Source organism: Cetorhinus maximus, chromosome 17 (genome assembly GCF_964194155.1).
Source record: "Cetorhinus maximus chromosome 17, sCetMax3.hap1.1, whole genome shotgun sequence".
Taxonomy (NCBI): domain Eukaryota; kingdom Metazoa; phylum Chordata; class Chondrichthyes; order Lamniformes; family Cetorhinidae; genus Cetorhinus; species Cetorhinus maximus.
In genome coordinates, this window is record NC_135895.1 from 83,642,354 (window position 1) to 83,670,165 (window position 27,812).

Consider the following 27,812-nt stretch of genomic DNA (forward strand, 5'->3'; position numbering starts at 1 on the left):
GTGCCAGTCAGCTTTCTTATCCACCCTGCAGTGCTTGTTGTCATCCACACAGATAGTAAGCACTTCGTACCTGTTGGTCAAAGTTAAGGACTGAGGCTCCCCCAAAACGTGCTGGATCCCCATACCTGACTGACCCAAAAGCACCCTGTCTCTGGCAATTAATCAATTCTAAAGTTCTACCTAACCTAAAGGGTGTGACTGCTTCTTAGAACTCAGACTCCAGCTCAGCAACTCTGTTGCTGATAATATATGGGGTACAACTCGTTTGACTAGATGTTTTAACTATTCAATAAATCCCCAATTGCGAATTATCTGAACTCATTTGGTTTGCATTAGACTTAACCATCAGGCAAGACTGAATACTTCAGATAGTAAATTCAAAAGATTTATTGACAGTTCAAAGGTAGAAAGGTAATAAGTTAAAAAGATAAAGACAAAGTTTCAATTAACAGGAAAAGGCTTAACTTCACAAATTGACAGACTTCTCATGGCTTCCTTGGTTGATCTAGCCAAAGGTATGGAGTGATGATAACCCTCTGGTCCGTATGGTCAGTATGTGGATAACATGCTAACAAAATGGCTTCTCGAAACCTTCATTTTGTGGAAATGTCACGCATTAGCTGGAGAAAAATCAAGACCAATTAGTGACTTCATGAATGGGGTGCATAGCATTGAGCTGGGGACCTTCCCTCTTAGTGGGTGTGTTTATTCCTCCATGGAAATGTATCAGCTAATCTCAGCATATACAGGTATTAGGAATAGCTAAGGAGTGCTTCATTTTGTACCCTCAACTCATATTTTCTTATCTCGAACTAGCTGAACTGTCAAACATTAATTGGTTAACTTAACTCTGCTGATTTATAATTGATTCCTAACACACGTGAGCATTTTCTGCATGCAGTAATACAATGGGGCCATTCATGTTGTATTCTACAAAAATCTGATACTAAGGAGTGCTATTTTTTTTTGCGTTAAAATGTTACTCTATTGGGGAGTCCACGTTTGCAGCGATGCAAATTAACAATTGAACTAAATTGAAGTAACATTGTTCCATTCACTGAATGTTGCAGATATATTTGGTGTCATCTGCATGAGTGGCTTTTCTGTACTTTAGCTATTCAGAAACTAGGGGAGGTCCATATTACAACGTTACCCTGTATTGTAATGGTTACGAGTCTTTCCTGCAGTCCCTGGATAGGAGCACAGAGTGAGGTTTCAGATTAGAAACATGCCAAATGAAAAGAGATCATTCTAGATATTGAATATATTAGGGAAGATACTTTAAATGTCCATGTTTTGCTGCACCTTAACATAATTGCCAAATTATTCTTTCCTTCCCATAGTTGACAGGGAGCTGCGGAACTACACTGATGCAGAACAAAGTGCACAGTTCATCAGGCCGAGTGTAGCAGGTAAGGCGTAACAAGCTGTTTTGGAAGTGCCAATTTTGGCTTCATTAGGTGTGATTGGGTTTCTCATTCTTTCAAGCATTGGGTAATAAAATGCATCACTGTGCACAAGTGTCTGGTGATGGCCACTTTTGATGTTACTGGAATGTAGCCAGAGCATGGCCCTCCCTCAATACGCTCCAAAAATGACTGCTCACTGACATTTCGCAGAGCACCCTTAACACCAGCGGGAAGGCAAGATACGCCATGGTTTACTCTCACTCCTTAGATCTCAGAATTGACAAGGAGTGAGTTGGCGCTTGGACTCCCCACACCATCCAGTCTTCAGTATAGTCCTCTAGAATGAACAGAAGCTGTTGATGAGTGGGCAATCTGCTGGAAGACCTGCTGCACTTAAATCTTGTGTCACTAGGTGGCATCAAACAATGCTTAAAGACCACACCTTCATAGGTTTGGTGAATAGAATCTTGCTAAAATCAGGAATCAGATGCAAAGAAACCTTAAAGACAGTTGCTGAAGAAATAGAAATATTATCCTGTAAAGGGTACTGTTAGGATAGGCTCGAGGGGGCTATGTATCATGTTATTTTTGCAGGTATACTTTTGTGTTTTATTTCTTTATTAATTCTAAAATTGTCATCACTTCTGCCGATTATGGAATCAACCAATCAACACGCAAAGGTAATTGTGTCTAATACCTATTAGAGAACAAATACTAAATCTAAAAGACAGTGGTGGAGCTTTAAAAATATAAATTTATTTGTTTTGGGCTTAAAAGAAACTCTGTTATCTGTAAGGATTCTTGATCAAATCTAATGCCATCCCAGGTCCTAGTGGGCTTAAGTACCCAGGGCAAATCTGTCCTTCATTTGACACAAACTACCATTCTTAGTCAGAGGAGTGGCAGGATGACTGGTGTGGAAGGGAGGAAGTTGGTGCACTGGTGCTGTTAGGGAGATTGAAGTGGTTGGACATATTGTAGGAACATATCAGGGGAAGCGTTAGTTTGCATGTAACTGGTGACTGATGTTATTGCTGACCTGGATATGCTTGCTGGGTCTCCAAAATGGGAAAAGTTCTATTTTCCAGCATGAAATTTACACAAAAATGGAGGAAGCTCCAGCTGCATTGTTTAAATACGTAATGGAAGTCACTTATGGGACTGTTAACAAAAATTAGAATGCATGGAATTAAAGGAAACCTATTGACTTGGATGGGAAATGGGTTAAGAAATAGGAGATAGACTGAATAGGGTTAATAAGTGTGTCCTCAAATTGGCAGGATGTGAATAGTGGTGCCCTCCAGGAATCTGTACTGGGGCCTCAGCTTTTCACTACATTTATAAATGACTTGTATGGTTCTCTATTGCTTCAGCCATCTAAGTTTGCTGACAACACTAATTTAGGTGGTTCAGTGAATCGTGTAGATGAGAGCACAAAGTTGCAAAAGGTAGGGCATCTCTGACTAGTCCAGTGGGCAGACAAAACTATGGCAGATGAGGTTCAATGTGTGGAAGTGTGAAGTCATCTATTTCAGACCAAAGAAAAACATCAGAGTATTTTCTAAATAGTGAGAAGCTGAGAACTGTGGGCGAGCAAAGAGATTTGGGGAGCCAAGTACGGAAATCAATAAATTAGTGGACAGGTACAAAATGTAAGTAAAAGGGCTAATGGAATATTGGCCTCTATCTCAAGGGCTAGAATATAAAGGAATGGATGTTATAATACAGTTGTACAGAACTGTATAAGAACAAGTTGGTGGAGTGGGCAGATGGGTGGCAGATGAAGTTCAATGTGGAGAAGCGAGGGGGTGATGTATTTTGGTAGGAAGAACATGGACAGACAATATAAAATAAGGGGTGAAATTTTGAAAGGGGTGCAGGAGCAGAAAGACCTGGGTGTATATGTGCATAGATCATTGAAGGTGGCAGGACAGGTGGAGAGAGCAGTTAATAAAGCATATAGTATCTTGGGCTTTATTAATAGAGGCATAGAGTACAAGAGCAGGGAGGTTATGCTGAATTTATATAAGACCCTTGTTAGACCTCAGCTGGAACATTGTGTACAGTTCTGGGGACCATATTTATAGGAAGGATGTGAACACATTGGAGAGTGCAGAAGAGGTTTACAAGAATGGTTCTAGGGATGAGAAACTTCAGCTATGAGGATAGGTTGGAGAGGTTGGGATTGTTCTCCTTGGAGAGAAGGAGGCGAAGAGGAGACTTGATAGAGATGTTCAAAATCATGAGGGGGCTGGACAGAGTAGATAGGGAGAAGCTGTTCCCGCTCGTGAAAGGATCAAGAACGAGAGGGCAGAGATTTAAAGTGATTTGCAAAAGAAGCAAATGTGACGTGAGAAGAAACTTTTTCACACAACGACTGGTTTGGGTCTGGAGTGCACTGCCTGGGAGTGTGGTGGAGGCAGGTTCAATGGAGGCATTCAAGCAGGCATTAGATGATTATTTGAATAGAAACAATGTGCAGGGGTACAGGGAAAAGGCAGGGCAATGGCACTGGGTCATAATGCTCATTTGGAGAACCAGTGCAGACACGATGGTTCGAATGACCTCCTTCTGTGCCGTTAAAATTCTGTGATTCTATGTTCAGACTTCATCTAGAATACTGTATTCAGTTCTAGGCACCGCACCTTAGGAAGTTTCCTGACATTATAAAGCTAGATGGGAATGCAAGCTGTGAGGACGACATATAGAGGCTGAAAAGAGATATAAACAGGTTAAATGAGTGGGCAAAAAGGTGGCAGATGGAGTATAATATGGGGAAGTATGAGGTTATTCACTTTGATTCTAAGAACAGAAAAACAGAATTTTTAAAAAAAGCATGGAAATTGTAAATATTGATGTTCATAAGGACTCGGGTGAACAGGGATCACAGAAAGTTGGCATGCAGGTACAGCAAGCAATGAGGAAGGCAAATGGCATGTTGGCCTTCATTGCAAGGGGTTTGGAGTACAGGACTAAAGAAGTGTAGCTACAATTGTATGGGGCTTTGGTGTGACCACTCCTGGAGTACTGTGCACATTTTGGTTTCCATGTTTAAGGAACAATATACTTGCGTTGGAGGTGATACAGTGAAGGTTCAGTGGATTGGTCCCTTGGATGAGATGGTTGTCCTATAAGGAGAGGCTGAGTAAATAAGGTCTGTTATCTGGAGTTTAGAAGAATGACAGATGATCTCATTGAAACCTACAAGATTCTGAAGGGGCTTGACAGGGTAGATACTGAGAGATTCCCCTGGCTGGGGAATCTAAAACATGGGCGCAGTCTCAGGACTGAGATGAGAAAACTCTTTACTCAAATTTCTTCACATCTTTTGAATTGTCTACCCCAGAGGGTTGTGCAGGTTCCATTATTGAATATATTTAAGCCTGAGATGGACAGATTTTTAGTCTCTCAGAGAAGTAAGGGCTAAGGGAAGCAGGAGGGAAAGTGGACTTTAAGCTGAAGATCAGCCATGATCGTATTGAGTGCCAAAGCAGGCATGACAGGCTACATGGTCTACTCTTGCTCCTAGTTTTTATGTTCTTAAGGCATGGCCACCAACGGTGGAGTGATTAAAATTAAGAGTCCAAAATTAGAGGAATACAGACATCCCAGAAGGTTGTAGGACTGGTGGAGATTTACAGAGATAGGAAGGGCCGAATCAGGGAAGGATTTGAAAACAAATGATGAGAATTTTAAAATCAGCATGTTGCTTGATTGGAAGCCAATGTAGGTCTAGCGAGCACAGGGGTAACCGACAAGATTCTGAAGGGGCTTGACATGGTAGACACTGAGAGTTTGTTTCCCCTGGCTTGGGAATCTACGCTGGGGGGTACACAGCCTCAGGATAAGGGATTGATCATTTAGGACTGAGATGAAGAGAAAATGTTTTCACTGGGTGAATTGTGAATTAGTGGAATTCTCTGCCACACAGGGTTGTGGATGCTCCATCATTGAATGTATCCAAGACTGGGATAGAGATTTTTGATCTCTCAGGGAATCAAGAAATATGGGGAGGGTGCGGGAAAGTGGAGTTGAGGCAGATCAACCATGATTATATTGAATGGTGGAGCATACTTGAGGGACCATTTGGTCTATTCCTGCTCTTATGTTCTTATTGTTGTCTTAAGCAGTTTTCAAGTGAAGCCATGAGGGAAGGATAAGTGAGCAATAGAGAAAGTTACAACTTTGCATGAGTTATTGTTTTGTGTTAATGCCAGTGCTATGGAATCTCCACTGTATCAACTACAACTTGTATTTATATACAAGTCTTTAACAGAGTAAAATGTGCCAAGGGGCTTCACAGGAGCAATTATGAAACAAAATTTGACACTGAATCATATTAGATGGTAATAGGACAAGTGACTTGGGTTTTCAGTGGCATCTTAAAAGGAGCAAAAGGTGGAGAGGGAATTCCAGAGCTTAGGGCCTAGGCAGCTGGAGGTATAGCTGCCAGTGGTGGAGCAATGGAAATTGCAAAGGACCAGAATATCGTAAATACTGTAAATGTGATGGGTCACGCAAAACCAAAAACCCATTGGTATTATCGAACAGACTTAAGTAGAATCAGTTCTGATCAATTGCTTCAAACCTAATGTATATAAGATTGGGAATTTCAATCATTGAAATGATTGCTTGCGTAGCTTCTGATTTCCCCAAAGACCTTGCAATCTGCTTTCCCAGGAATAAAAAAAAAAAGTACTGTGTGTATATTTCATCTTTCCTTAGGATCCAATTTCTTCTGGAAGCTTGTAATTCCAATAATAGGACTGATTGCAGTCTTGAGTGCCTGTGTATTTTGCCTTTGGATATCCAAGGTAACTGATCAACAAATGTTGAAGGAGAGAGAGGAGCTGCTCCTGGGCAAGTGGAAAGAGATGAAGACCATGTTCCCAAATCAGCAGAAAGAACTGTGGGTGCGGAGCAGTATTCTGTTGAAGAAGCACGTAGGCACAGCAGTGCACACTCAGCCTGTTATCCTCATGTTTGCGGCTGCTCAAGATGCTCGTGGAACCATGCGATGCCTCACACGTAGGATAGGCGAAACTTACGCTTCCGTTTTCAATTCAAATACACTGGAAATCAATGGATCTGACATGAAATCGTGGAACAGCGATGCAGCGAAGCTAGAGCTAGACAAGCGGCTGTCATCTGCGTTCCAGGAAGGGAGAAAGGCGGCCATTATTCATCACTTCCAGGATCTCCCACCCCCTTCTACCCTTCTGTTCTACAAGTACTGCGACCATGAAAATGCCGCCTTCAAGGACGTCTCCCTGTTGATCACGGTCTTGCTGGACAAGCCAACGTTGAAGCCGGGCTTGCCTCTTAAAGATTTGGAGGAGACAGTCCAGGACTTCCTCAAGAAGTTGTTCTGCTCCGATGACTTGGGAGCATTCAACATCATGGACGCAGACAAACTGGGCGGACTATGGAGCCGCATTGCCCATCTGGTGCTGCCGGTCAGGCTGGAGAGAGAAATTGAAGATGGGGACTGCCCAGTTTGAAGTGATGAGATTGATGTGTACGACACAGAGTTTAGAATCTCAAATGATTCACCTGTTGTGCGCTGATTGTACATTGTCTGTGAAAGGCCGGTTGTTACTTGAGTCACAAAATCTGATTATTTCTTTTCTGCTGTCTTGCTAAAATCAAATCAGTGGTGGAATATTTTTTTAAAAAACACATGTGAGTATTGTTATGAACCCGGATCTGATGTTTTCTGGGGTATGGGGTGGGGGAAGCTCAAAACATTTTTTAAACAAACCAGTACTTTTTGTAAATTTGAAAAGTTTGTATTATTTATATCAATTTTTTGCCTCCACTGGAGATACTATATGTGTTTTGAAATACTGTCTTATCTGCCTAGCTAACTCTCATTAAGGAGCCATGTGAAAAAGTGGTCTGCGCAAGGCAGTACAACACGTTACAAAAACAAAAGTAAAAATACCTGGAAAAACTCAGCAGGTCTGGCAGCATCTGTGGAGAGGTACACAGTTAACGTTTCGAGTCCATATGACTCTTCAACTGTACAACACGTTAGTCTTGGTTGCCAACTTTAACTGGATGTATTCCTGGAGGTTTCATCATGTGACCTCCACGCTCCAATTGAGTCTTTATTACTTGACTGGATGATTGTTGACTGTCATTTAAAAACCCTTTCTTTCCTAACTCCAATATTTTGATAACTAATAAAAAGCCTTGAATCAATTTTTTTAAAATATCCTGATTTTTCTTCTGGGTTGCTCCAAGCTATGTCCTGGAGTTTAATTTTCAATCCCTGAAGGGTTGGCAATCCTACATGTAAGGCGCTACTGATCTCCAGATGTTGCTGCAGGGGGCTGCCAAGTCGAGCCCAAGAGTCCTTGCAGAGCAAGTTGGGGCTAGAAATTGATAATTTGCTTGGTCACTGTTGCACACCCATTAGCTGGCTGAAGAGCAGCATGGTCAAAGCCGAGGTCCATACCAGTCTGCTCAACCCCTCAGTCACAGTGATTGCAGGGCCCAGACTGGGATTTGAGAGGAGAAAACAGAGGGAGCTTGAACACTGGAATACAGCAGGCATACAAGCTCATTCAAAACCCCTTTTTTGGATATTCTTGGTGATTTCCATTCTACAAGGAGCCACATTCATAATTTAACTTTTCTTAGCAGTACAAAGATTAACGTCCACTCCAAAAATATAATAATGTTTTAAATTGGAATTGTATATATTTATTATGAATGTGTTTTATATATTTGTCTATTACCTTTGAGGAAGTACTTAAAAATTCATAATAAAAAGTTTGTAGGAAACTTCTGTTAGATGTTTGTTTTTCTTCTCTTTTGAAGGTATTTAAAGAGGTTAGGTGAAGGTTCTGCCTGATTTGTTTGGTGGTGCTAGTGAACAGCGCTATTGGATGAAGAGCAGAGACCTTCCTGGTGTCCTGGCCACCATTCTTCCCTCGACCAACAACATTTCATTGTAATGTTATTGGCTTCAGGATGACTGCTGTGTTAGATGACATTAGCTGTTTGTGTTCAATGGGCTCAATCTAAATGCAAGCATTTCTTCTATTTAATTAATTCACTGCCCACTTAACAAATGCCTTACCTGTACTCCATGTCTCCATTCAACAACAACAAAAAGATTAACTTATCAAGAGCATACACGTGTCTTCTTTAATAGGAGCGAACATACGGAACCCATCCTGTAAGTGAGGATATGCTAACAAATTGAATCTTTCTTACAAATGGACCTGAAGTTAATAGGAACACAGGACTTAGGAGCAGGAATAGGCCATTTGGCCCTTTGAGCCTGCTCTGCCATTCGATAAGGTCAATGCTTATCTGGCTCTGTCTAGTTCTAGTCTCCCCTATAAGAGGAAACATTCGCCTGGTATCAATCCTATCAAGACCCTTCAGGATATTATGTTTCAATAAGATCACCTCTCATTCTTCTAAACTCCAATGGGTATAGGCCTTATCTATTCAATCTTTCTTCATAAGATGAGCCCTTCGTCCCAGCAATGAGTAGCGTGAACCTTCTCTGAGCTTATTATTATTGTTCCTAATTTTTAACTTCTTATTGTTCCCCAATGAATACTGTTTGTAAAACAGTTCATTATTATAGGAGCTTTAGACCCCTGCTCCCATGTTCTCTGTTTTGGGGAATACATGATAGATTCCAACCAGCAACCAACAATGGTAGGCTCTTGGTCAAAACACAGTACTGTTAAGAAACAATTTTGTGTATTCAGCAGTCTTAGCCGTTGCTTGCGACTTTCATTTACAGAAAATGACCATCCTTCAGTCCTCTCTTGGCTTGCTAAAACTATACTCGCCCCATTAGATTAGTACAGAGTACAGAAGTCAAGATTACTGAATAATATGGAAGTGACCAGGAAGATGTGTGTACCAATCCCCCTAGACAGTAGGCTGAGGATCTGCTTCCTTTCCTGAAACAACAATGATGTGCAAGCCAAACCTCGTTCCAGGATTTCCCTTTCACTGCTCTGGAACTGAGAACTGAAATCTGCCACATCAAGGGCCGGATAAAATTGAATGATGATAGAAATAACCACTGTCTGGTGAATAATTTTAACTACACAAGCTCTTTAACCTCTTAGCATTTCTAAGAAACATTAATGAAAACATTATCAAGCAAAGTTGGAACTGATTTAAAGTGACATTAAACCTTATTACCGATTTTTACCTGTGTACTGAAGTTTAAAATAAAGTTTTGATTGCACTGATAAATAGACTAAAAATCTACATATTGTGGGGGACAGGGAAGTAGGGAGAAGAAACTGAGTTTGGCAGAATGCAAGCACTGACCAGCACAAGATCATGCAGTTCTATTGAATCCTGGTGTCCAATGCAGAATAAAGAATTTCTAAACACAGGAATTGCGGGATGAAAAATGACCAAGGCCCAGCTAGTTTGCCTTATACCATCCTGGTAGTCATACGATACAGCAACAATAGAGTTGTTTGTAAGAATATAAATGTTTTTGCATTATTTTGTCTTTTTTAGAAATAAATTGGTTTAAATCATATTCTGGAAAAACCCGTCTTTTCCCCTCAGTGATGCTGATAACATTAGAGAAGGGTGAATTTCAGAAGCAAAGATATTGTACCCTAAAAATAGGCACATCTGATATAAGCTAAGTGGACAAATATTGAACTTAAATTATGATTTCGAATGAATCACAAGTTTTTTTAACGGGCTTTTCATCATAGCATGAGGAATGGTGAGAGCGGGAGATAGCTAGAAAATATAAGGTAATATGCTGCTACGAGAACATGCATCAAAGTTTGTTTACAACAAAACTATGGCTTAGAGATAAGCAACAATAAGGAGTAACAGTATGGTGTGAAAAGACAGCGTCTTCTCTCTGGCAAACAGTTCCAACTGGGTCGTCAAAACATCAGATGGTGTCACATTTAGCAAGAAGCAGACGACAAAATGGTACAAAGATAAAAGCAAAATACTGCGGATGCTGGAAATCTAGAACAAAAACAAAAATACCTGGAAAAACTCAGCAGGTCTGACAGCATCTGCAGAGAGGGATACAGTTGACGTTTTGAGTCCGTATGACCCTTCATCAGAACTAAGACATAGAAATGAGATGAAATATATGCTGGTAGAAGGGGGTGGGACAGGAGAGCTCGATAGAGGGCCAGTGATAGGTGGAGGCCAAGAAGAGACTACCAAAGATGTCATAGACAAAGGGGTGTTGATGGTGATGATATTATCTAAAAGATGTGCTAATGGGGACATTAGGGAAGCAAGCTAGTGGCAGATGGCCCTAGTGCGGGTGGGGTGGGGGGAAGGGATCGAACTGGGCTAAAAGGTGGAGATGAAACAATAGATCAAAATAAATTTAAAAACAGGAGGGAAAAGAAAAAAATATAGTGTAAAAAAAATTATAAATTATTGGAAAGGGGGTGGGGATGGAGGAGAGAGTTCATGATCTGAAATTGTTGAACTCAATATTAAGTCTGGAAGGCTGAAAAGTGCCTAGTCGGAAGATGAGGTGCTGTTCCTCCAGTTTGCGTTGAGCTTCACAGGAACATTGCAGCAGGCCAAGGACAGACATGTGGGCATGAGAGCAGGGTGGTGTGTTGAAATGGCCTGTCGCTTGCCCACATGTCTGTCCTTGGCCTGCTGCAATGTTCCAGTGAAGCTCAACGCAAACTGGAGGAGCAGCACCTCATCTTCCGACTAGGCACTTTGCAGCCTTCCGGACTTAATATTGAGTTCAACAATTTCAGATCCTGAACTCTCTCCTCCATCCCCACTCCCTTTCCGATCCACCTTTTTCCAATAATTGATTTTTTTTTACACTCTATTTTTAAATTTTCCCTATTTTAAAATTTATTTCGATCTATTGTTTCATCTCCACCTTTTAGCCTATTTCAATCCCTTCCCCCCACCCCACCCGCACTAGGGCCATCTGCCACTAGCTTGCTTCCCTCAATGTCCTCATTAGCACATCTTTTAGATAATATCACCACCATCAACACCCTTTTGTCTATGATATCTTTGGCAGTCTCTTCTTGGCCTCCACCTATCAAGCTCTCCTGTCCCACCCCCTTCTACCAGCATATATTTCATCTCATTTCTATATGTCTTAGTTCTGATGAAGGGTCATACGGACTCGAAATGTCAACGGTATCCCTCTCCGCAGATGCTGTCAGACCTGCTGAGTTTTTCCAGGTATTTTTGTTTTTGTTCTAAAATGGTACAAAGAACTGGTAATGTTTTCACTTAGAAAGAAAGAGAACATTGCTGTCTTTGAGAACCAGTGATGTGAACAGGCTTAGAGAGGACACCTTTATGGATCCTCAATAAATCTATTAGGAGTTTTGGATACAAGGCAAACGTGCTCTACTCTGTCTGGGTGTTTACGTTTAATGGTTTGTCAATAATAAATTAAGTGAATTATCAAAAATATTACTGGCTTTAGCTTTATGAATCTGTTCAAAGGATAAAGGGCTTATCCAACATTGTTGGCTAAATGTAATCTCTATCAACTAGGTCGCACCAGACTCAGACATAACACAAGTAGAGCGCTTTGGGAACTATAGCTCCTCTTAAACACGCTACGCTTACCATGCCATGTCTTAAATGACACACAAATTTACATGGGGTAAAATTTGCTTTGGACAGTAGTGCAAAACAGCCAGTGACATCGTCAGTACCTTTTGCACTCTCCCGCATTTCCTTTTCTGCAATGGGCAGCCCATCCATTCCTGCCTGTTTCCCACCCGGCGATAAAAATAAAAATGATCCAGACTGGGAATGAAAGTAATTGGATACAATAGTGGACGAGCATTCCACTCTGCCAGTGTACCACCCAGTCAGATTGTGTGGAAATCTTACCCCATGGTGTTTCAAAGAGGTGATATTCACTCCATAACCTGGTGATTAAGAGGGCTGCTTGCAACTTCTTGTACTGATGCCAGATAGTCACCAGAGGCGTGTGAGGTGACTTTACTGGATGTCCAGCACATTTCAGATTATAGATATGAGGTAATTTTTTAAAAATGTCTGGTAGTGTTGAATTAACATGTCCCAGACCTCCTAAAGAAAATAGCTAGCACCTTAATAAATGGCAATTGGTTCTGACATCAAAGCAGGAAGAACTTCTCTATATCCTTCCATTTCTTTCTTTGTGGTTTTGAAGGGAGACCAGACCGAGTGCCTAGGGGCTGGGAACCACTGCACAAATTGCTTATAATTTCGGATACTAAAAGCAAAATACTGCGGATGCTGGAAATCTGAAATAAAAACAGAAAATGCTGGAAAATCTCAGCAGGCCTGGGAGCATTTGTGCAGAAAGAAAGAGAGTTAAAGTATTGAGTCCAGCATGACTCTGCTTCAGAACCCACAAATGCTGCCAGACCTGCTGAGTTTTTCCAGCATTTTCTGTTTTTATTTATAATCTGGGACCATTCAGTTGCCCATATTGCTCAGAGAGGCAACATGAATGATTGGTGTGGAAACTAGAGTCTTAAGATTCAAGCAATGGAGTCAGGGCAGAGGAAGCATCTTAGCTGTGCAACGCTTGACCTGGGGGTGTCGACACTCGGGGCACAATTTGCATCACTGACCATTATCATCTGCTGAGCAACATACTCATTCGAACTTTTTTTTTAACCCCACCCAACCCACTGCGACCTTTCCCTTGCAACCCCTGTCCTCTATGCCCTTCCACATGAGAATTTCGAGTGCCAGAGTCGTCTGTAAAGTTTGATATTTGTTTCAGTAATATGTGGTAGGAAAGACAATTCCTTTAGAGTGGGGCTTGCTGCCAGCTTTGGATATCTCTTTACAGACAGACATCAAGCTGTTTCACTTCATAGATAATTTTTCTCTCACGGTTGCGTATTCCCGCTCCAAGTGACTCCCGCCCATTCCGGGAGGGGTTGGGAACTGAACGGGACTAACTTCAATCAGCCCGAACAGCAAAGAGAGAGAGAGACACAGACAGATTAATGAATAAAAACACACACCGGAGTGACTAAAGATGCGATCCAGCCGGCGGGCTGATTCAAGAGATTCTTTAAAATCTGTAAAGATTAAAAGGCCGCCATCGTTAAGATGGCCGCACTTCCGGCTTCCCCGGGTTTCCGGTTCCGGTTCGTGTTCCTGGTGCTGGTTGGAAAGTTTTTCGTGGTTAATTTTCCACCCCCTCACCACCGGCTTTCCCTCTGATGCCGGGCGGAGATTCACCGGCACCGCTGAGTCAGGGAGATGAGTGACAGCAGCAGCAGCAGCCCCGGGTCTGGACCCAGGGAGGAAACGGAGAAAGGCCAAGGTGAGGTGAGGGGGGCGGCGGTGGTAAAGATCATAAGAATTAGGAGCAGGGGAGGCTATTCGGCCTCTCGAGCTTGTTCTGTCATTCAATAATATCATGGCTGACCTGATTGTGGCCTTAACTCCACTTTCCAACCTGAAACCGCCCCGCCCCATTACCCTTGGTTCCCTTGTAGATCAAAAATCAGTCTTGAATTTATTCAATGACACAGCCTCCACTGCTCCCTGGGGAAGGGAATTCCAAAGATTAAAGACCCTCTGAGAGAGAAAAAAAACTCTCATATCTGCCTTAAATGGGAGAACCCCTCTTTTTAAACTGTGCCCCCGAGACATTCCCCACGAGGGGAAACATTCAGCATCTGCCCTGTCAAAGCCCCCTCACAATCTTGTGTGTTTCAAGAAGATCGCCCCCTCATTCTTCTAAACTTCAATCAGAATAGTCTCAACCTTCCCTCATAAGACAAGTCCTTCATCCGAGGAATCAGCCTAGTGAACGTCCTCTGAGCTGCTTCCAATGCAAGTCTATCCCTCCTTAGATAAGGAGACCAAAACTGTACACAGTACTCCAGATGCAGTCTCACCAATTCCCTGTAGGGTTGTAGCAAGATTTCCCACCTATTTGGATAATTTCACATTTTCCCACATTTTGCTGCATCTACCAAATTTTTGCCCGCTCACTTAATCTATTAATATTATTTGTATCCTCACAACTTACTTTCCTACCTATCTTTGGTACTACTTTCTTTATAATGGATTCTGGCATTCTCCCAATGACAGATGTTAGGCGACCTGGCCTATTGCATCCTGCTTTCTGCCTTCCCCCTTCCCCCTTTCTTGAAAAGAGATGTTATATTTGTGGTTTTCCAATCTGCCTTGACCTTTCCAGAATCTGGGGAATTTTGGAACATTACAACCATTGCATCCTGATCTCTGCAGCCACTTCTTTTAAGAAAGCAGAATGCAAGCCATTAGGTGCAGAGTCTTGTCAGCCTTTAGTCCCATTAGTTTTCCCAGTGCTTTTTCTCTAGTGATCGTGATTACTTTAGGTTGCTCCCTCCCTTTTCCTCCTTGATTTTATACTATTCTTGTGATGCTTTCTGTGTCTTGTACTGTGAAGACAGATAAATACTTGTTCAAAGTCTCTGCCAGCTGCTCCGGGACGAGTATTTACTTCAGCTACTCTTCCATTTTATAAACTTGTAGGCACTCTTTTTTTTGTTTTCTTGCTAGTTTACTCTCATATTCTAATTTCTCTGTACGTTTTTTTTTAGTCATCCCTTGCTGGTTTCTAAAATTTTCCCAAACTTTGGTCTGCTACTAATCTTTGCAGCATTGTACACTTTTTATTTCAATTTGATACCATCTTTAATATCTGTGGCTAACTAAGGAAGTTATATCCTTCTCATGGAGCCTTTCTTTCTCAATCGAATATATCTTTGTTGAGAGAGAGGGGAAAATGGGGAAGAGGGAGGCTGGGGAGATGGTGGAAGGGGGAGAGGGTGAAGGGAGGGAGAGAGGGAGGAGATAGATTTGGGAAGGGATGGAGGAGGGAGTTAAAAGGTAGAGGGAGGGATGTTTAGAGGAGTAGGGAGGAGCAGAATTTGATGGATAGAGTGGGAGGAAGGGAGACTGGCCATCTGGCAAAGTCTGCACTGGGAACTTGCTTGTGGGGCTGGCAAAGGGGGATAGGGACAGTTTGAAGGGTTAAGACCACCTATTATCATACCAAGTTATACAAACATGCGAACATATGAAATAGGAGCAGAAGTAGGCCATTTGGCCCCTCGAGCCTGCTCTGCCGTTCAATAAGATCATGGCTGATCAGTTTGTTTCGAATTCCAAATTCCCATCTACCCCGATAACCGTAGATTCTTGTTAGGCCAGGGAATCAATCTACCTCTGCCTTAAAAATATTCAATGACCCTGCCTCCACCACCTTCTGAGGCATAGAATTCCAAAGTCGCACAACCCTCTGAGAGAAAAAAATTCTCATGCCTGTCCTCAAGGGCAACCCTTGATTTTAAAACAGTGCCCCCTGGTTCTCGACTCACCCACAAGAAGAAACATCCTTTCCACGTCCACCTTGTCAATACCGTTCAGGATCTTATATACTTCTAAATTCCAGTGGAAACAAGGCCAGTCTGTCCAGCCTTTCCTCATAAAACAACCCACTCATTCCAGGTATCAATCTAGTAAACCTCCTCTGAACTGCCTCCAATGCATTTACATCCTTTCTTAAATAAGGAGACCAAAACTGCATTTAATATTTGATGTATGGTCTGATGTATGGCCCTGTATAACTGAAGCGTAACACTCTTACTTTTATGTTCAATTCCTCTCGTAATAAAGGATAGCTGTTATGGCACAGCCAATGGTAAATGCTGAGCTGCTCAAATCCCAAAGGGAAACTTGAAACAACTGCCACAACTGTTTTGCAATTTGTATAAATTTTGAGATGCATGCCTTGAGTTCAGTAGTAATAAGACCACTGAGTCTTATAGGTTTCTTACAAAACTAAATTAAACCTTTATTAATAGAAGAAATTATTTTAAGTGTACACACATTTTTCAAATTTTTACTATGATAACTTCTAAATCTCCTAGTTAATCTAACCCCCAGTTACATTTTTGTTAAGGTAATAGTAAGGCACATAGATTTTAAAAGAACCAAGCAAAAAAACACGATACCCTGAACAATCCAATTCAAAGTGAGTTTTCTTAACTTCAGTTCTTTGTAGACAGCAGCTTGAGGTGTAGATGCTGGAGGCTTTTTCACCCTTGTTTTGGATCTTAGAATGCCTGCCCTTACACACACTCTTTGCACCTTTATACATATTTTTCCCTTTAAATGCAAATTCCCATTGTTTCACTTTGTCTTATGACTTTACATTTCTAATAATAAGAATCTCTCATAGTACCAATTTTACCAGTAATTTGGGAGAAAAATAAACACACTGTTTCTTAACCTCTCCTGGCTGGGTGAAACATTTCACCCCTCCTTTGAATTCAAGCTAGTCTGGTTTATTTAAAAATGCAAATGTTCCCTTAACACCTATGTTTACCTACTGAACTTTTCAAACCTAGCTTATCTTCTGTTACATTAAAGCCTTCAGACCAGCTGCCTTTAATTCAATTATCTCTCACACTCTCTCACACACACACATAAACAGACCCCACTATTACTGTACTTTACAATAAATTCTAAGAACATTTTGAAAATGATTATATCTTCCTGACGATAGTATTCCATTAGCCTTCTTGGTTACTTGCTGTATGTGAATACTAACCTTTTGTGGCTCACACCAGAACACCTAGATCCCTCTGCACCATGGAATTCTGCAACCATTCTCCATTTGTAATACTCTGCCTTTTTTATTCTTTTCCCTCATTATACTCCATCTGCCAGATTTTTGTGCACTCATTCAACTTATCTATATTTGTCTGCAACCTCCTTATCTCCTCTTCACAACATACCTTCCTACCTATCTTTGTATCATCTGCAAATTTAGCTACCATGTCTTCAATCCTCTCATCTAAGTCATTGATATAAATTGTAAAATGTTGAGGCTGCAGGACGGACCTGTGCGGGACCCCACTCGTCACATCCTGCCAATCAGAAAAAGACCCATTTATGCATAGTGTCTGTTTTCTGTCAGCCAGCCAAACTTGTATCCATGTTGACATGTTACCTCCTACACCATGAGCTTTTATTTTCTGCCTGGATAGAGTGGACGCGGGGAAGATTAGTAGGAGAGATTAGGACCCAAGGGCACAGCCTCAGAGTAAAGGGAAGACCTTTTAGAACAGAGATGAGGAGAAACTTCTTTAGCCAGAGAGTGGTGAATCTATGGAATTCATTGCCACAGAAGGCTGTGGAGGCCAGGTCATTGAGTGTATTTAAGACTGAGATAGATAGGTTCTTGATTGGTAAGGGGATCAAAGGTTATGGGGAGAAGGCGGGAGAATTGGGTTGAGAAACTTATCAGCCATGATTGAATGGCGGAGCAGACTCGATGGGCTGAATGGCCTAATTCCTGCTCCTATGTCTTATGGTCTTATGGTAATATCCTTTGATGTGGCACCTTATCAAATGCCTTTTGGAAATCCAAGTACGGTATGTCTGCAGGCTCCCCTTTATCCATAGCGCATGCAACTCCTTCAAAGAACACTAATAAATTGGTTAAACATGATTTCCCTTTCTCAAAACGCTGCTGACTCTTCCCAATTACCTTGAGTTTCTCTAAGTGCCAATCTATAATCTCCTTAATGATTGATTCCAAAACCTTCCCCACGACAGACGTCAAGCTAACTGGCTTATAGTTCCCTGTTTTCAGCTTCCCTCCCTTCTTGAATAGAGGGGTTATATTTGCTTCTTTCTGTTCTGATGGAACTTTCCAGAATCTGGCGAATTTTGGAAAATTAACACCAATGCATTTACTACCTCATTAGCCACCTCTTTTAAGACCCTAGGATGAAATCCATCAGGACGCAGAGACTTGTCAGCCTGTAGCTCCATCAGTTTGCTTGGTACCGCTTCCCCAGTGATTGTAATTTCACCGTTTCCTTCTCCTTTCAACCTGATTTTCATCGAATACTGGAATACAAATAGTAATTTGGTAGTACAGAACTTGAGTAATGATGAAAAAAGACTTTTTGCCAAAGCTTTTCCTCTTGCACACATCAGGACAAATGCAAGAATACCAATGTCAGGGGAAGCAGCATCTTATACTGTATGAGATGAGAGTGCTGATTGGTTAGCAAGTGGACACTGGTAGAGGCATTGTCACAGTGAATGCACCAGTTAATGGTGACTGACAGTTAACTGTCAAGCAGTTCATTCCTCAGGGCAATGCCGTGACCAATCAGAGTCAAGCTGCCTGGTTTGAAATTTCAAACAATGCTTGGCAGTTAACTGTCAGTTACCATTAACTGGTGCATTCTCCATGGCAACGCCTCTACCAGTCGAAGTCCACTTGCCAACCAATCAGCACTCTCTTCTCATGTTATTGCTTCCCCTGACATTGGTATTCTTATGATTGTCCTGATGAGTGCAAGACGAAAAGCTTTTACAAAATGTCTTTTTCAGCAATATTACTGGAATGTTTTTTGTATCCTCTGTTGTGAAGACAGTAGCAAAATATTGGTTCATTTCATTTAAGTTTTTTTTAACTTAAGCCGGTTTTCCTGTGAGAATTAACATTTTAAAAAGTTGTTCTCAGATTTTTCTCAATGGAGGAAGGAGAGGAGGAATAGATCCTTTCATGTTGAATTTATAATTTTCCTCCCCCCCCCCCCCCCCCCCCCCCCGCCCCCCACAAGATTGGATCAGTGAGTATGTTCCCCTTGAATCTGAATGTTGTGAGTTCCGTCTTCACTCCAGAGGGTCGAGCATGTTATTTACTCCTGAGACAGACAGCTGGGAACAAAGAAAGAGGACTTGGATTTCTCGCGGTTTTCATAACCTGTGGATATTGGCCAGTAACTGGGGAGAACTCCCTTTCTTTTCTTCAATGCACTATCCAGAGAACACTCCAACCATCAGGGACACTATGCTAGAGCTGCCATTCCTCCTTATGTAAAAAGTCATTGACTCTGTGCCAAAATAGTGGCATGAATTTTGAAACAAGAAAATCAATATTGGCTCAATGCATCCTGAGTCATAAGGTAAAAGCTTAAGCCCTGTTCCAGAGACTAGAGCACATAATTTAGGTTGATTATTCGGTGTTGTACTGAGGGTATGTTGTGCTGTCAGAGATGCCACCTTCCGGAGGAGATGGTACACCCAGGCTCTTGGGCTCTTGAAATGGGGGTTAAGAATCCCATTGCACTATTTTGAAGCAGACCAGATGAGTTCTGCTGGCCAGTGTATATCTCTCAACCAACATCGCCAAAATAGAATAATGTGATCATTGTTTGTATGCAAATTGGCTGCTATGTTTCCCTACACTACAATAGTGACTACACTTCAAAAAGTGCTTCACCGGCTGTAAAGTGATTTGGGACTGCATGGGGTTGTGAAAAGCGCCATATAAAGGCAAGTTTGTTCTTTGATGTTGAATTGAATTAGGACAGAATGTGCTTTGAGGTTTTTATATTAGTACGCCTTAATTGTGGGCTGAATAGACTTGTTCAGGATTGAAATTGAGCAATGCATATGGCAGCTCAAAGTGATGGTCTCCCTAGTTTAATGGTGTATGTAGAGTCAAGACCGAATACTTTTGCATGGCTTGCATTCGATTCTTCAAATTCCCATAATTATACTCAATGTTACTGCAACCATTACAGAAATAAAGAACTTGCATTTATTTAACTCCCTTACTGTCCTCAAGGCACTGAAGTGCTTTTCTGTAATTAGTGGCGCTGTTGGAGGGGGGGAAAAGGTCTCATACTTGATCTCGCATTTCAAAGCCCTGAGTTACCACAATTCATCAGAATGACGCAATTCATCAGAAACAAGAGCCTTTGGTCTCTTAACTCCAAGAGAAAGAGATATGAATGGTAATGGCCTGTAAGTCAGATCTGGCTGGACCACATAAAGGTCTCTCTTGTCTAGCTCTCCTCTGGCAAAATGACTCTCTACTCCAGGATTATCCTGGAATCCAACGATAAACACAACTTTTCTCAATACATGTCTCCTTAAACCCTTCTCCCCCTATTGCCTCCACCACCGCTCCAACAAGTGTGAAGAAAGTGTGGACATCTTGGTCATTAAGACTGAAACCATCCTGTTTAATTGCCTATTCCATATCTCTCTATTCCCCTTACCCACCAAGCCAAACTTGTCCTCATGTTGCCCTAGGTTAGAACTCTTTTCTTTCTCTTTCTCTCCGGCTTCCCCTCATGTCCTCTACAAGCTCATCTTGCCAATAGACCCACCTTCTGCTCTCTCAACCCGATTTCCACAAAAATGCTGACCATCCAACTTCCTTTCTTCGCTCCCATGTTAGCTGATATCGGTGATGGTTCCCTCTTCTCTGGTATTGTCACCTTCCCTGTCAAGTCTGCTGTCATCACCTGCCTCTTCAAAGAACCCATCCTTGGCTTCTATGTCCTTGTGAACTACCACCCTATCTCCAGCATCCTAGTCCTCTCCAGGTGTCCTTGAACATATAGTCACGCCACAAACCTGTGCCCAACTTTCCTGCAACTCCAGGTTTGAACCTCTCCAATCAAGCTTTTTCTGTGCTTGCCACAGCACTGAAAGGGTCCTCATCAAAGTCACAAGTCACCTGTGACCGATGCGACTGTGGTGTTGCACTTTCCTTCCATATCCTTTTGACCTGCCTTCAGTCTTTGAGGTGGTTGACCACATTGCTTTCTTCCATCGCCTCTCTTCCTTGCCCAGGTGAGTATGACCGCCCTTGCCTGATTCCACACTTAGTTTTACAGTCATAACCAGAGAATCTCCAGCACTCTGTTCTCTCCCAGCTTCCTCACCATTACCTCTGGAATCCTCCAAGTACCTATGCTTGACCCCTCCTAGTTTTCATCTACATGCTACCCCTTTGTGCCATTGTCCAAAAACGCAACACTGGCTTCCAGGAGCCCCACATTCTCAGCTCTACGTCACTAACTGCAACCTCAGGAACAGCAGCGCAATAGTATGGCTCACATGGTCACTTGGATGAAATTCTGTAATGATGCTTTCACATAAGCGCCAAGTAAACATATTTGGCTGAGTATTCGGTGGTGAGGATGAATATACATAATCTGAACTTTTTGAGGTTAAGTCAGGTGAATTTTGAACGTACAATCTAAGAACGTGGTTGACTTAATTAGGAATAGAAACCAGAGAGAACTAACTGATTGCATTCTTAATTCATGTCTGTAGGCGTGTCTGACTTTAGTTTTCTAGTTGCTGGAAGTTCAGAGAACAAAGCTCAAGTGGTTTATGGATTCTGCATGAACTCTAAGATTAAATAACACCCTTGTGATCTGTCTGTATCTTTATATGATAAAATAAAGTTACCTCAAAATAAGAAGGTTAATGGTAGAAAGTAATCCTGAAGACAGAGATACACTTGTCACTGCAAGAGGAAAGAAGTGTCATCTGGCCTGGCAAGTGTACTAAGATCTCATTTTGGAGTTCTGAAACAGATGAGTGCCTTTTCAGTTCCACACTTCAATGCCTTTTTATATTAGTGGCCATCTGTCACTTGTTGCTAGACTTCAAGTGACGACCTCTTGTGCAGCTATTTGAGTGATCTTTGTATCCAGCCCTTTAAAATTCTGTATCTTATCACTGGAGCCATAAATAATTCTAGTCAGAAGATGTTTGAATGCAGACTGGTCGAGTTAGCTGAACACTAGTGCTTTCAAACCTATTTGGGGATTGTCCCGATGCGACAGGCACATGCTGTTATGTCTGTCTCAGCAGCGTTCTCTGCTGCTTGTCATTTGCACAGTTTGAGCAGGAAATAGGCAACATTTCAAATGACATACAAAATGCCCCAAGCTGGTGAACTAAGATTTGTTGAAACCCAGGTGATGTCTATGCACTTCACCTGCAATGTGACATCTTGTTTTTTGGTTAATTTGTTCTCCTCATTGCTTTTCCAGATGGAAGTAAACTTTCTTCAAAGAAAAGAGTGACAGATGATGTGGACAGCAGTCCTGCGAGGAGAGGTATAAATTAAACGTTCCAAGTTCTTCGACTGCACAAAGAATTTTTTTTAGTGCATGTGGCTTAAGTATTTATTTAAGCTCAGTACTTGGGCACAACATCAATTACATAGAAAGACTTTCTATAGCATTTCTGTAGTGCCTTTCAGAACCTCAAGATGCCCCAAAGTACTTTTTAGCCAATGAAGTAATTTGAGGAGAACTCCCCTGCTCCTCTTTCAATGGGATCTTTTCCATCTTGCTGAGAGGGGCGGAGGAATCTTCATGTCTGGAGTGTTAGCTTAGACTTTGTGCTCAATTCTTTGAATGGGACTTGAACCCACAACCTTCTGACTCAAGAATTGAGAGTGCTACCCACTTAACCATATCTAACAGCTGGATATCAAAACTAAATATTTAGTGGTCAAGCTTGCTGATAACACTAAAATAGGAAAAACTGAAGATTTGCAGAAGATCTAGATCTAGAATTGTGGAATTGGGAAAATGTCAAGGAACTCCTAGTTTAGGAGTGTTGGCACTTTTCTGAAGGAATTTATACCCAAGAAAAATGTGTTGGAATAGAACTGTGGAGCCCCTTTTTATTTGATCAATTGTAGGACTGGTCCTTGGCATAATAGATGCATCCCTTTCGATGATTGACTGACAGTTGAGTGAAGATCGTATAATACTGAGGTCTATTAATCAGAGCCACAGGTTTCAAGTATGCAGAGGCTTTACTGATTAGGCCACAATTTGCCAGTAATTCTCCTGACCCTGGATTACTGTGCCCTCTGCTATTTAATTTCATGCCCAAAGGTGAAGTTTCCAACCTCTGGTGCCTCTCCTAAATGTTGCAAACATGAGAGTGAAGATGGGGCAGTAATAACCTGTGATGATAGTATGAAGTGGCCGATATTGGGTCAACCACATGTTATATACCATTTGATTCTGGGTAACATCAATTAACATTACCCATGTGTGTCTGTGAGGGTTCATTGGTTTACTAGTGAGACCTTTCAACCCAAAGCTGAGTCTTGAGTACCAGGAAATTGTGTGGTGTGGAGAAGCCAAGATAGCTGATGGTTCAGGAGCTCTGGTACTTTAATGTTGGGGTCATAGCCTTGAGCGCCATTTAACTTGCTTGTCCTCATTGAATGCCATGCTGCTTGTTTTGTTAGAACATTACAGCAGATAAACTCTTGATTTTCTGGAAGAAGTAAAGGCAAGGTGTCAGGGCTAGGAGAACATCTGTTGCTATCTAGATATAGAGCACTGATAATCACGATAGATACAGAAAGGTTCACAGTCCAGATCATTGTATTAAAACCTGTGCCTAGCCTTGCTATATAGTAGAAAACATGTATTATATTACTAATCCCTCTGGTCTCCACCTTGGATCTCCTCCTATTTCTCATCCACATGATGCCCCTTAGCAACATCATCATAGTTTTCACATGTACACTGATAATGTCCAGTACCTCACCAGCACGCATCTCGACTGCCCCACTGTTGATAAATTATCAGACTGCTTATCCAACATTCAGTATTGGATGAACAAAGATTCCCTGCAATTAAATATTGGGAAGACTAAAACCATTGGGCTGTAACCTCCAATAAAGTGACAATTGAGTTGGATTGCTACTCCACTCGAGAGTTCCTTGAAATCCAGGCAATCCTATCTCGCCCGACCTTCTGACTCAAGGCAGGCAAGATCTGGACAGTGCAGCACATCCCCGGGGCCTAGCGTAGAGGGCTGTAGAGTCGTAGGTAAGTAAGCCGCTCCCCTTTTTTATGGCACTAGCTGCTGTAAACCAGATAAGTTTAAAGGTCTTTGACAAGCCAAAAGAGAAGGTAAGTGGGTAGGACTGGGGCGGTGGGGTTGGGTCAGGCCTGGGGGTGGGAGTCGGATCTTGGAGTTGGGGGGTAGGGTGGAGGGAGGAATGTTGGGTCAGGACTTGGCAGGGGGGTTGGGGGTGAGAGTCGGGCCTGGAGGCAGCTGGAGTTGGGGAGGTGGAAGTTAAGCCTGGCCGGGAGTGGGGGGTGGGAAGAGTCACCGTGGGGGCGATGGTTGCCATATATGGGGTGTGGGGGAGCCCCTTTGGTGGGAAGTGGGGTGGTAGTCCCCTGCAGAATGGGGCGGGGGCAGTCAAGGGGTGGGGTGTCATGTGGGTGGGGGGGTTAGTCCGCGGTGGGATGCTAGTCAGGAGGTGGGAAGAGTGGTGTGGAGTAAGGCCCGTGGTAGGGGTCACTGTGGGACTGTACAATAATAATCCTGAAGCTGAAAGTAATTTTCATTCTTCTGATTTTTCTGGGTAACTTTTGAGGTAACACAGTTGGAACTATCTGAAGTTTACGATTTAAGTCGAATTTTCGGGTGGTTCCCAGTGCATGGCTATTGACCATGGGAACTTTGCACTTCCCAGGCAATTGCCGTGCAAACCTTACCTGGGAACTTCCAAGGTGGAATGTGGGGATTCCCCAGCGCATCTTTGGGGTAACCCCCAGATATGACACCCTGGAGTTTGGAAGTTACGGCCCATTGTCTTCAGTCCCTGCTCCAAACACCATTACCTAGCCATTGAGTCCAACCCTCTCCCTGGCAACTGAGATTAAAACAGACTGATGCAACCTTGATGTTATGTTTGCCCTCGAGACGAGCTTCTGACCACGCCATCACTATGACCACCTATTTCCACCTCTGTAATATCGCAGGACTTCACCCCTACCTCAGCCCATCTCCTGCTGAAACTCTCATTCATGCCTTTGTTACTCCTGGACTTGACTATTCCAACGCACTCCTGGCTGGCCTCACACAGTCTACCCTCCATAAACTTGAGGTCATCCAAAATACTGCTGTTCCATGTTCTTACTCACATCAAACCCTGTTCACCTATCACCTCTGAGCTTGCAAATCTAAACTGGCTCCTAAAGTAATGCCTCACCCTTGTTTTTAAATCCCTCTATGGCCTTGCCATAGAGATACAGGTTATCTTTGTAATCCCCTGCAACCTCAGATACCTGAACTCATCTAATTCTGGCCTCTTGAGCACTTCACTGAATCTCATTGCTGCACCACTGGCAATGCCTTCAGCTGCCTGGGCTCTCAGCTCTGGAGTTCCCTACTTAAGCCTCTCTGTTTTTCTACCTCCTGTTCTTCTTTAAGATGCTTCTTAAAACCTACTACTTTGATCAAGCTTTTGGCCATCTACCCCAATAGTGTCTCATGTGGCTGTGTGTCTAAATTTGCCTTAAAACACTCCTGTGAAGTACCTTGGGAAGCTTTATTATTTTAAAGGTGCTATATTAATCTAAGTTGTTTTTGGCTTAGTACTAGCACTCTTGAACTTAAGTCCAAACTCTACTCTAGAGATTTGAGTATGTAATCTTGGCTGACTCTTCAGTCCAGTACTGAGGGAGTGCTGCTTTAACATTACACCAGGCTCTGTCTGCCCCTGAGGTGGTTATAAAGATCCCATGACACAATTTTGAAGAAGAGCAAAGGAGCTCTCCTTGATATCCTGGCCAACATTTATCCCTCAACCACTTTCACTTAAACAGTTTAATTGGTCCTTTATCTTATTGCTTTTCTCCAGGACCTTGCTGTATACAAATTGGCAGTCGTTTGTTCCTACATTTAGAACAGTGGCAACACTTCAGAAGTGCTTCATTCGTTGTGAAGTACTGAGGTCATAAAATAAATTTATAAAAATGCAAGTTGTTATTTTCTCTCCCTTCCATGCCAGTGTTATCTTTCCCCAGAAAGAAAATAGGTAATGAATTAAGGAGCCTGATTGTTATTTCTAGACAGTGTGCAAAAGAATTACTATTTTGTTTTTAGTACTGTGGAATACATTATGGGAAGTAGTAGCATAGTGGTTATGTTTCTGGATTAGTAATCGAGAGACCTAGTCTAATGATCTGAAGACATGAGTTCAAATCCCATCAGAGTATCTGAGGAATTTTAATTTAATTAAATATGTCTCAAATAAATTTAAGAAAATCTAGCATCAGTATTGATGACATTGAAACTGCTGGAGTGTCAAAAGAACCCATCTGGTTCACGAATGCCCTTTAGGGAAGGAAATCAACTACATGCGCCTCTAGACCCACAGCAATAAAATAGCCTAGCAAACCATTCAGTTGTATTAGAGAAGGTGGCTGATCTCCACTTTGTTGAGGACAATTAGGGATGAAGAATAAATGCTGACCTTAACCAGTGATACCCAAATCTTGTGAATGAATAAAAACTAGTTTTGAGATAGGTCTGGGCCAATTCAGAATGCTAACAGCAGTGTTTGCGTGTGAATCCAATATTGATCAGGGATACCAATCGTGATGTTTAGGGTGTCATTGGTACATTGGCTAGACCTTAGCAGATGCTGGAAATGAGCTGTTATACTGACATCATAAGATGAGCCATTAACAGTTGGTGAGGGTACGATTTATTGGGCAAAAAGCGCATGCTTGAACGTGAATCAAATTCCTCGGTCTGCAGTTAGTAACCAAACTCCAATGGATATGAAGCAATGAGTGTTGCTAACAGAAATGGATTGTGTTTCTAGATTTATATTTAGTAATTTTTCTTAAATAACCAAGTGCATGTGTACATTTTCGTAGGTAGGGTTATTTGTATTTTAATTTTCTCATATGTCACCAGATAAGTCTAAAGCTTCTTTCAAACACATTCCAGCCACAACCATATGCAGACCAGTGTGTTTAATAATAAATGGCCACTGAACAGGTCAGTAACTGTTCATCTTCTCATCTCTTCTCTCTTGCCATTAGCCTCCTCTCTTCCCTCTAGCCTTATCTTCCCCGCTGCTCTCAAATCTTCTGCATCTTGCCTTGATGTAAGGGAAGTCTAGGATATGCTCCTCCTTCACCCTTTGCAAGGACAAGATAAAGCTGCATTCCTATCACCCAGCTCCTTAGGATGATGCACCTTATCTGCAATTATATAAAATTTCTAACTGTGCAGACTGTGATTAATTTTGGGGCATGGAATGGCAATTAGGGTACGTAACTTGTATGATTCCTTTTCAACAGATCGCAGTCCTAAAGATGAAGTTGATTTCAGCAAATCCGACAAAGGTAAGTGGAGGCGCATGAGATATTGGCCCAGTTTTATCTGATGAGGGTACCACTTGTTATTGAGACAATCTGGTTTTGAAATGCCCATTGTCATTGTGAATGCCGGCAGAGATCTCGAACAGTGTGGTTGTGATGCTTCTGTGTTTCTTTTCTCTCTAGAAACCAGTGACTCTGATATGGATGTGGGGGCAGGTGGGGATTCACCGATATGTAGCAGGACACGGTCTCAGGTTTTATCAGGTAAGAGCTCCCAGAGATAGAACACAGTTAGCTCCACTCGTGGGATTCTCCATTTCTGCCAATTGTCCTTTAACCCATCAGCTGTAAATCAATACTGCTGTTCTTTGGCATTGACCTTTCCAGTTAAACCACTTGTACTGGAACGAATACAGTGAAACTTAATATTTGTGAATCA

General features: G+C 42.1%; 2 protein-coding genes across 4 annotated transcripts in view; both read left to right on the forward strand.

Annotated features, from left to right (window-relative positions):
* LOC144692694 (torsin-1A-interacting protein 1-like) overlaps positions 1 to 8,198 on the forward strand; it is a 43,264-nt gene extending 35,066 nt beyond the window's left edge. Inside the window, exons 11-12 of the mRNA XM_078561786.1 lie at positions 1,344 to 1,412; positions 6,135 to 8,198. Of these exons, the coding sequence (XP_078417912.1) occupies positions 1,344 to 1,412; positions 6,135 to 6,910 (845 nt within the window). The 3' untranslated portion in view covers positions 6,911 to 8,198. The remainder of the gene's footprint in view (positions 1 to 1,343; positions 1,413 to 6,134) is intronic.
* Positions 8,199 to 13,554: 5,356 nt separating this feature from the next.
* The window catches only part of LOC144692549 (torsin-1A-interacting protein 2-like), a 32,864-nt gene continuing 18,606 nt past the window's right edge, over positions 13,555 to 27,812 (forward strand). Inside the window, exons 1-4 of one of the 3 annotated variants that reach the window (XM_078561539.1) lie at positions 13,555 to 13,707; positions 22,265 to 22,330; positions 27,353 to 27,397; positions 27,557 to 27,637. In XM_078561539.1, the coding sequence (XP_078417665.1) occupies positions 13,644 to 13,707; positions 22,265 to 22,330; positions 27,353 to 27,397; positions 27,557 to 27,637 (256 nt within the window). In that variant the 5' untranslated portion in view covers positions 13,555 to 13,643. Of the gene's footprint in view, positions 13,708 to 22,264; positions 22,331 to 24,136; positions 24,158 to 27,352; positions 27,398 to 27,556; positions 27,638 to 27,812 lie in introns of those variants that run through there. The other 2 variants (XM_078561540.1, XM_078561541.1) reach the window with 2 other exon arrangements.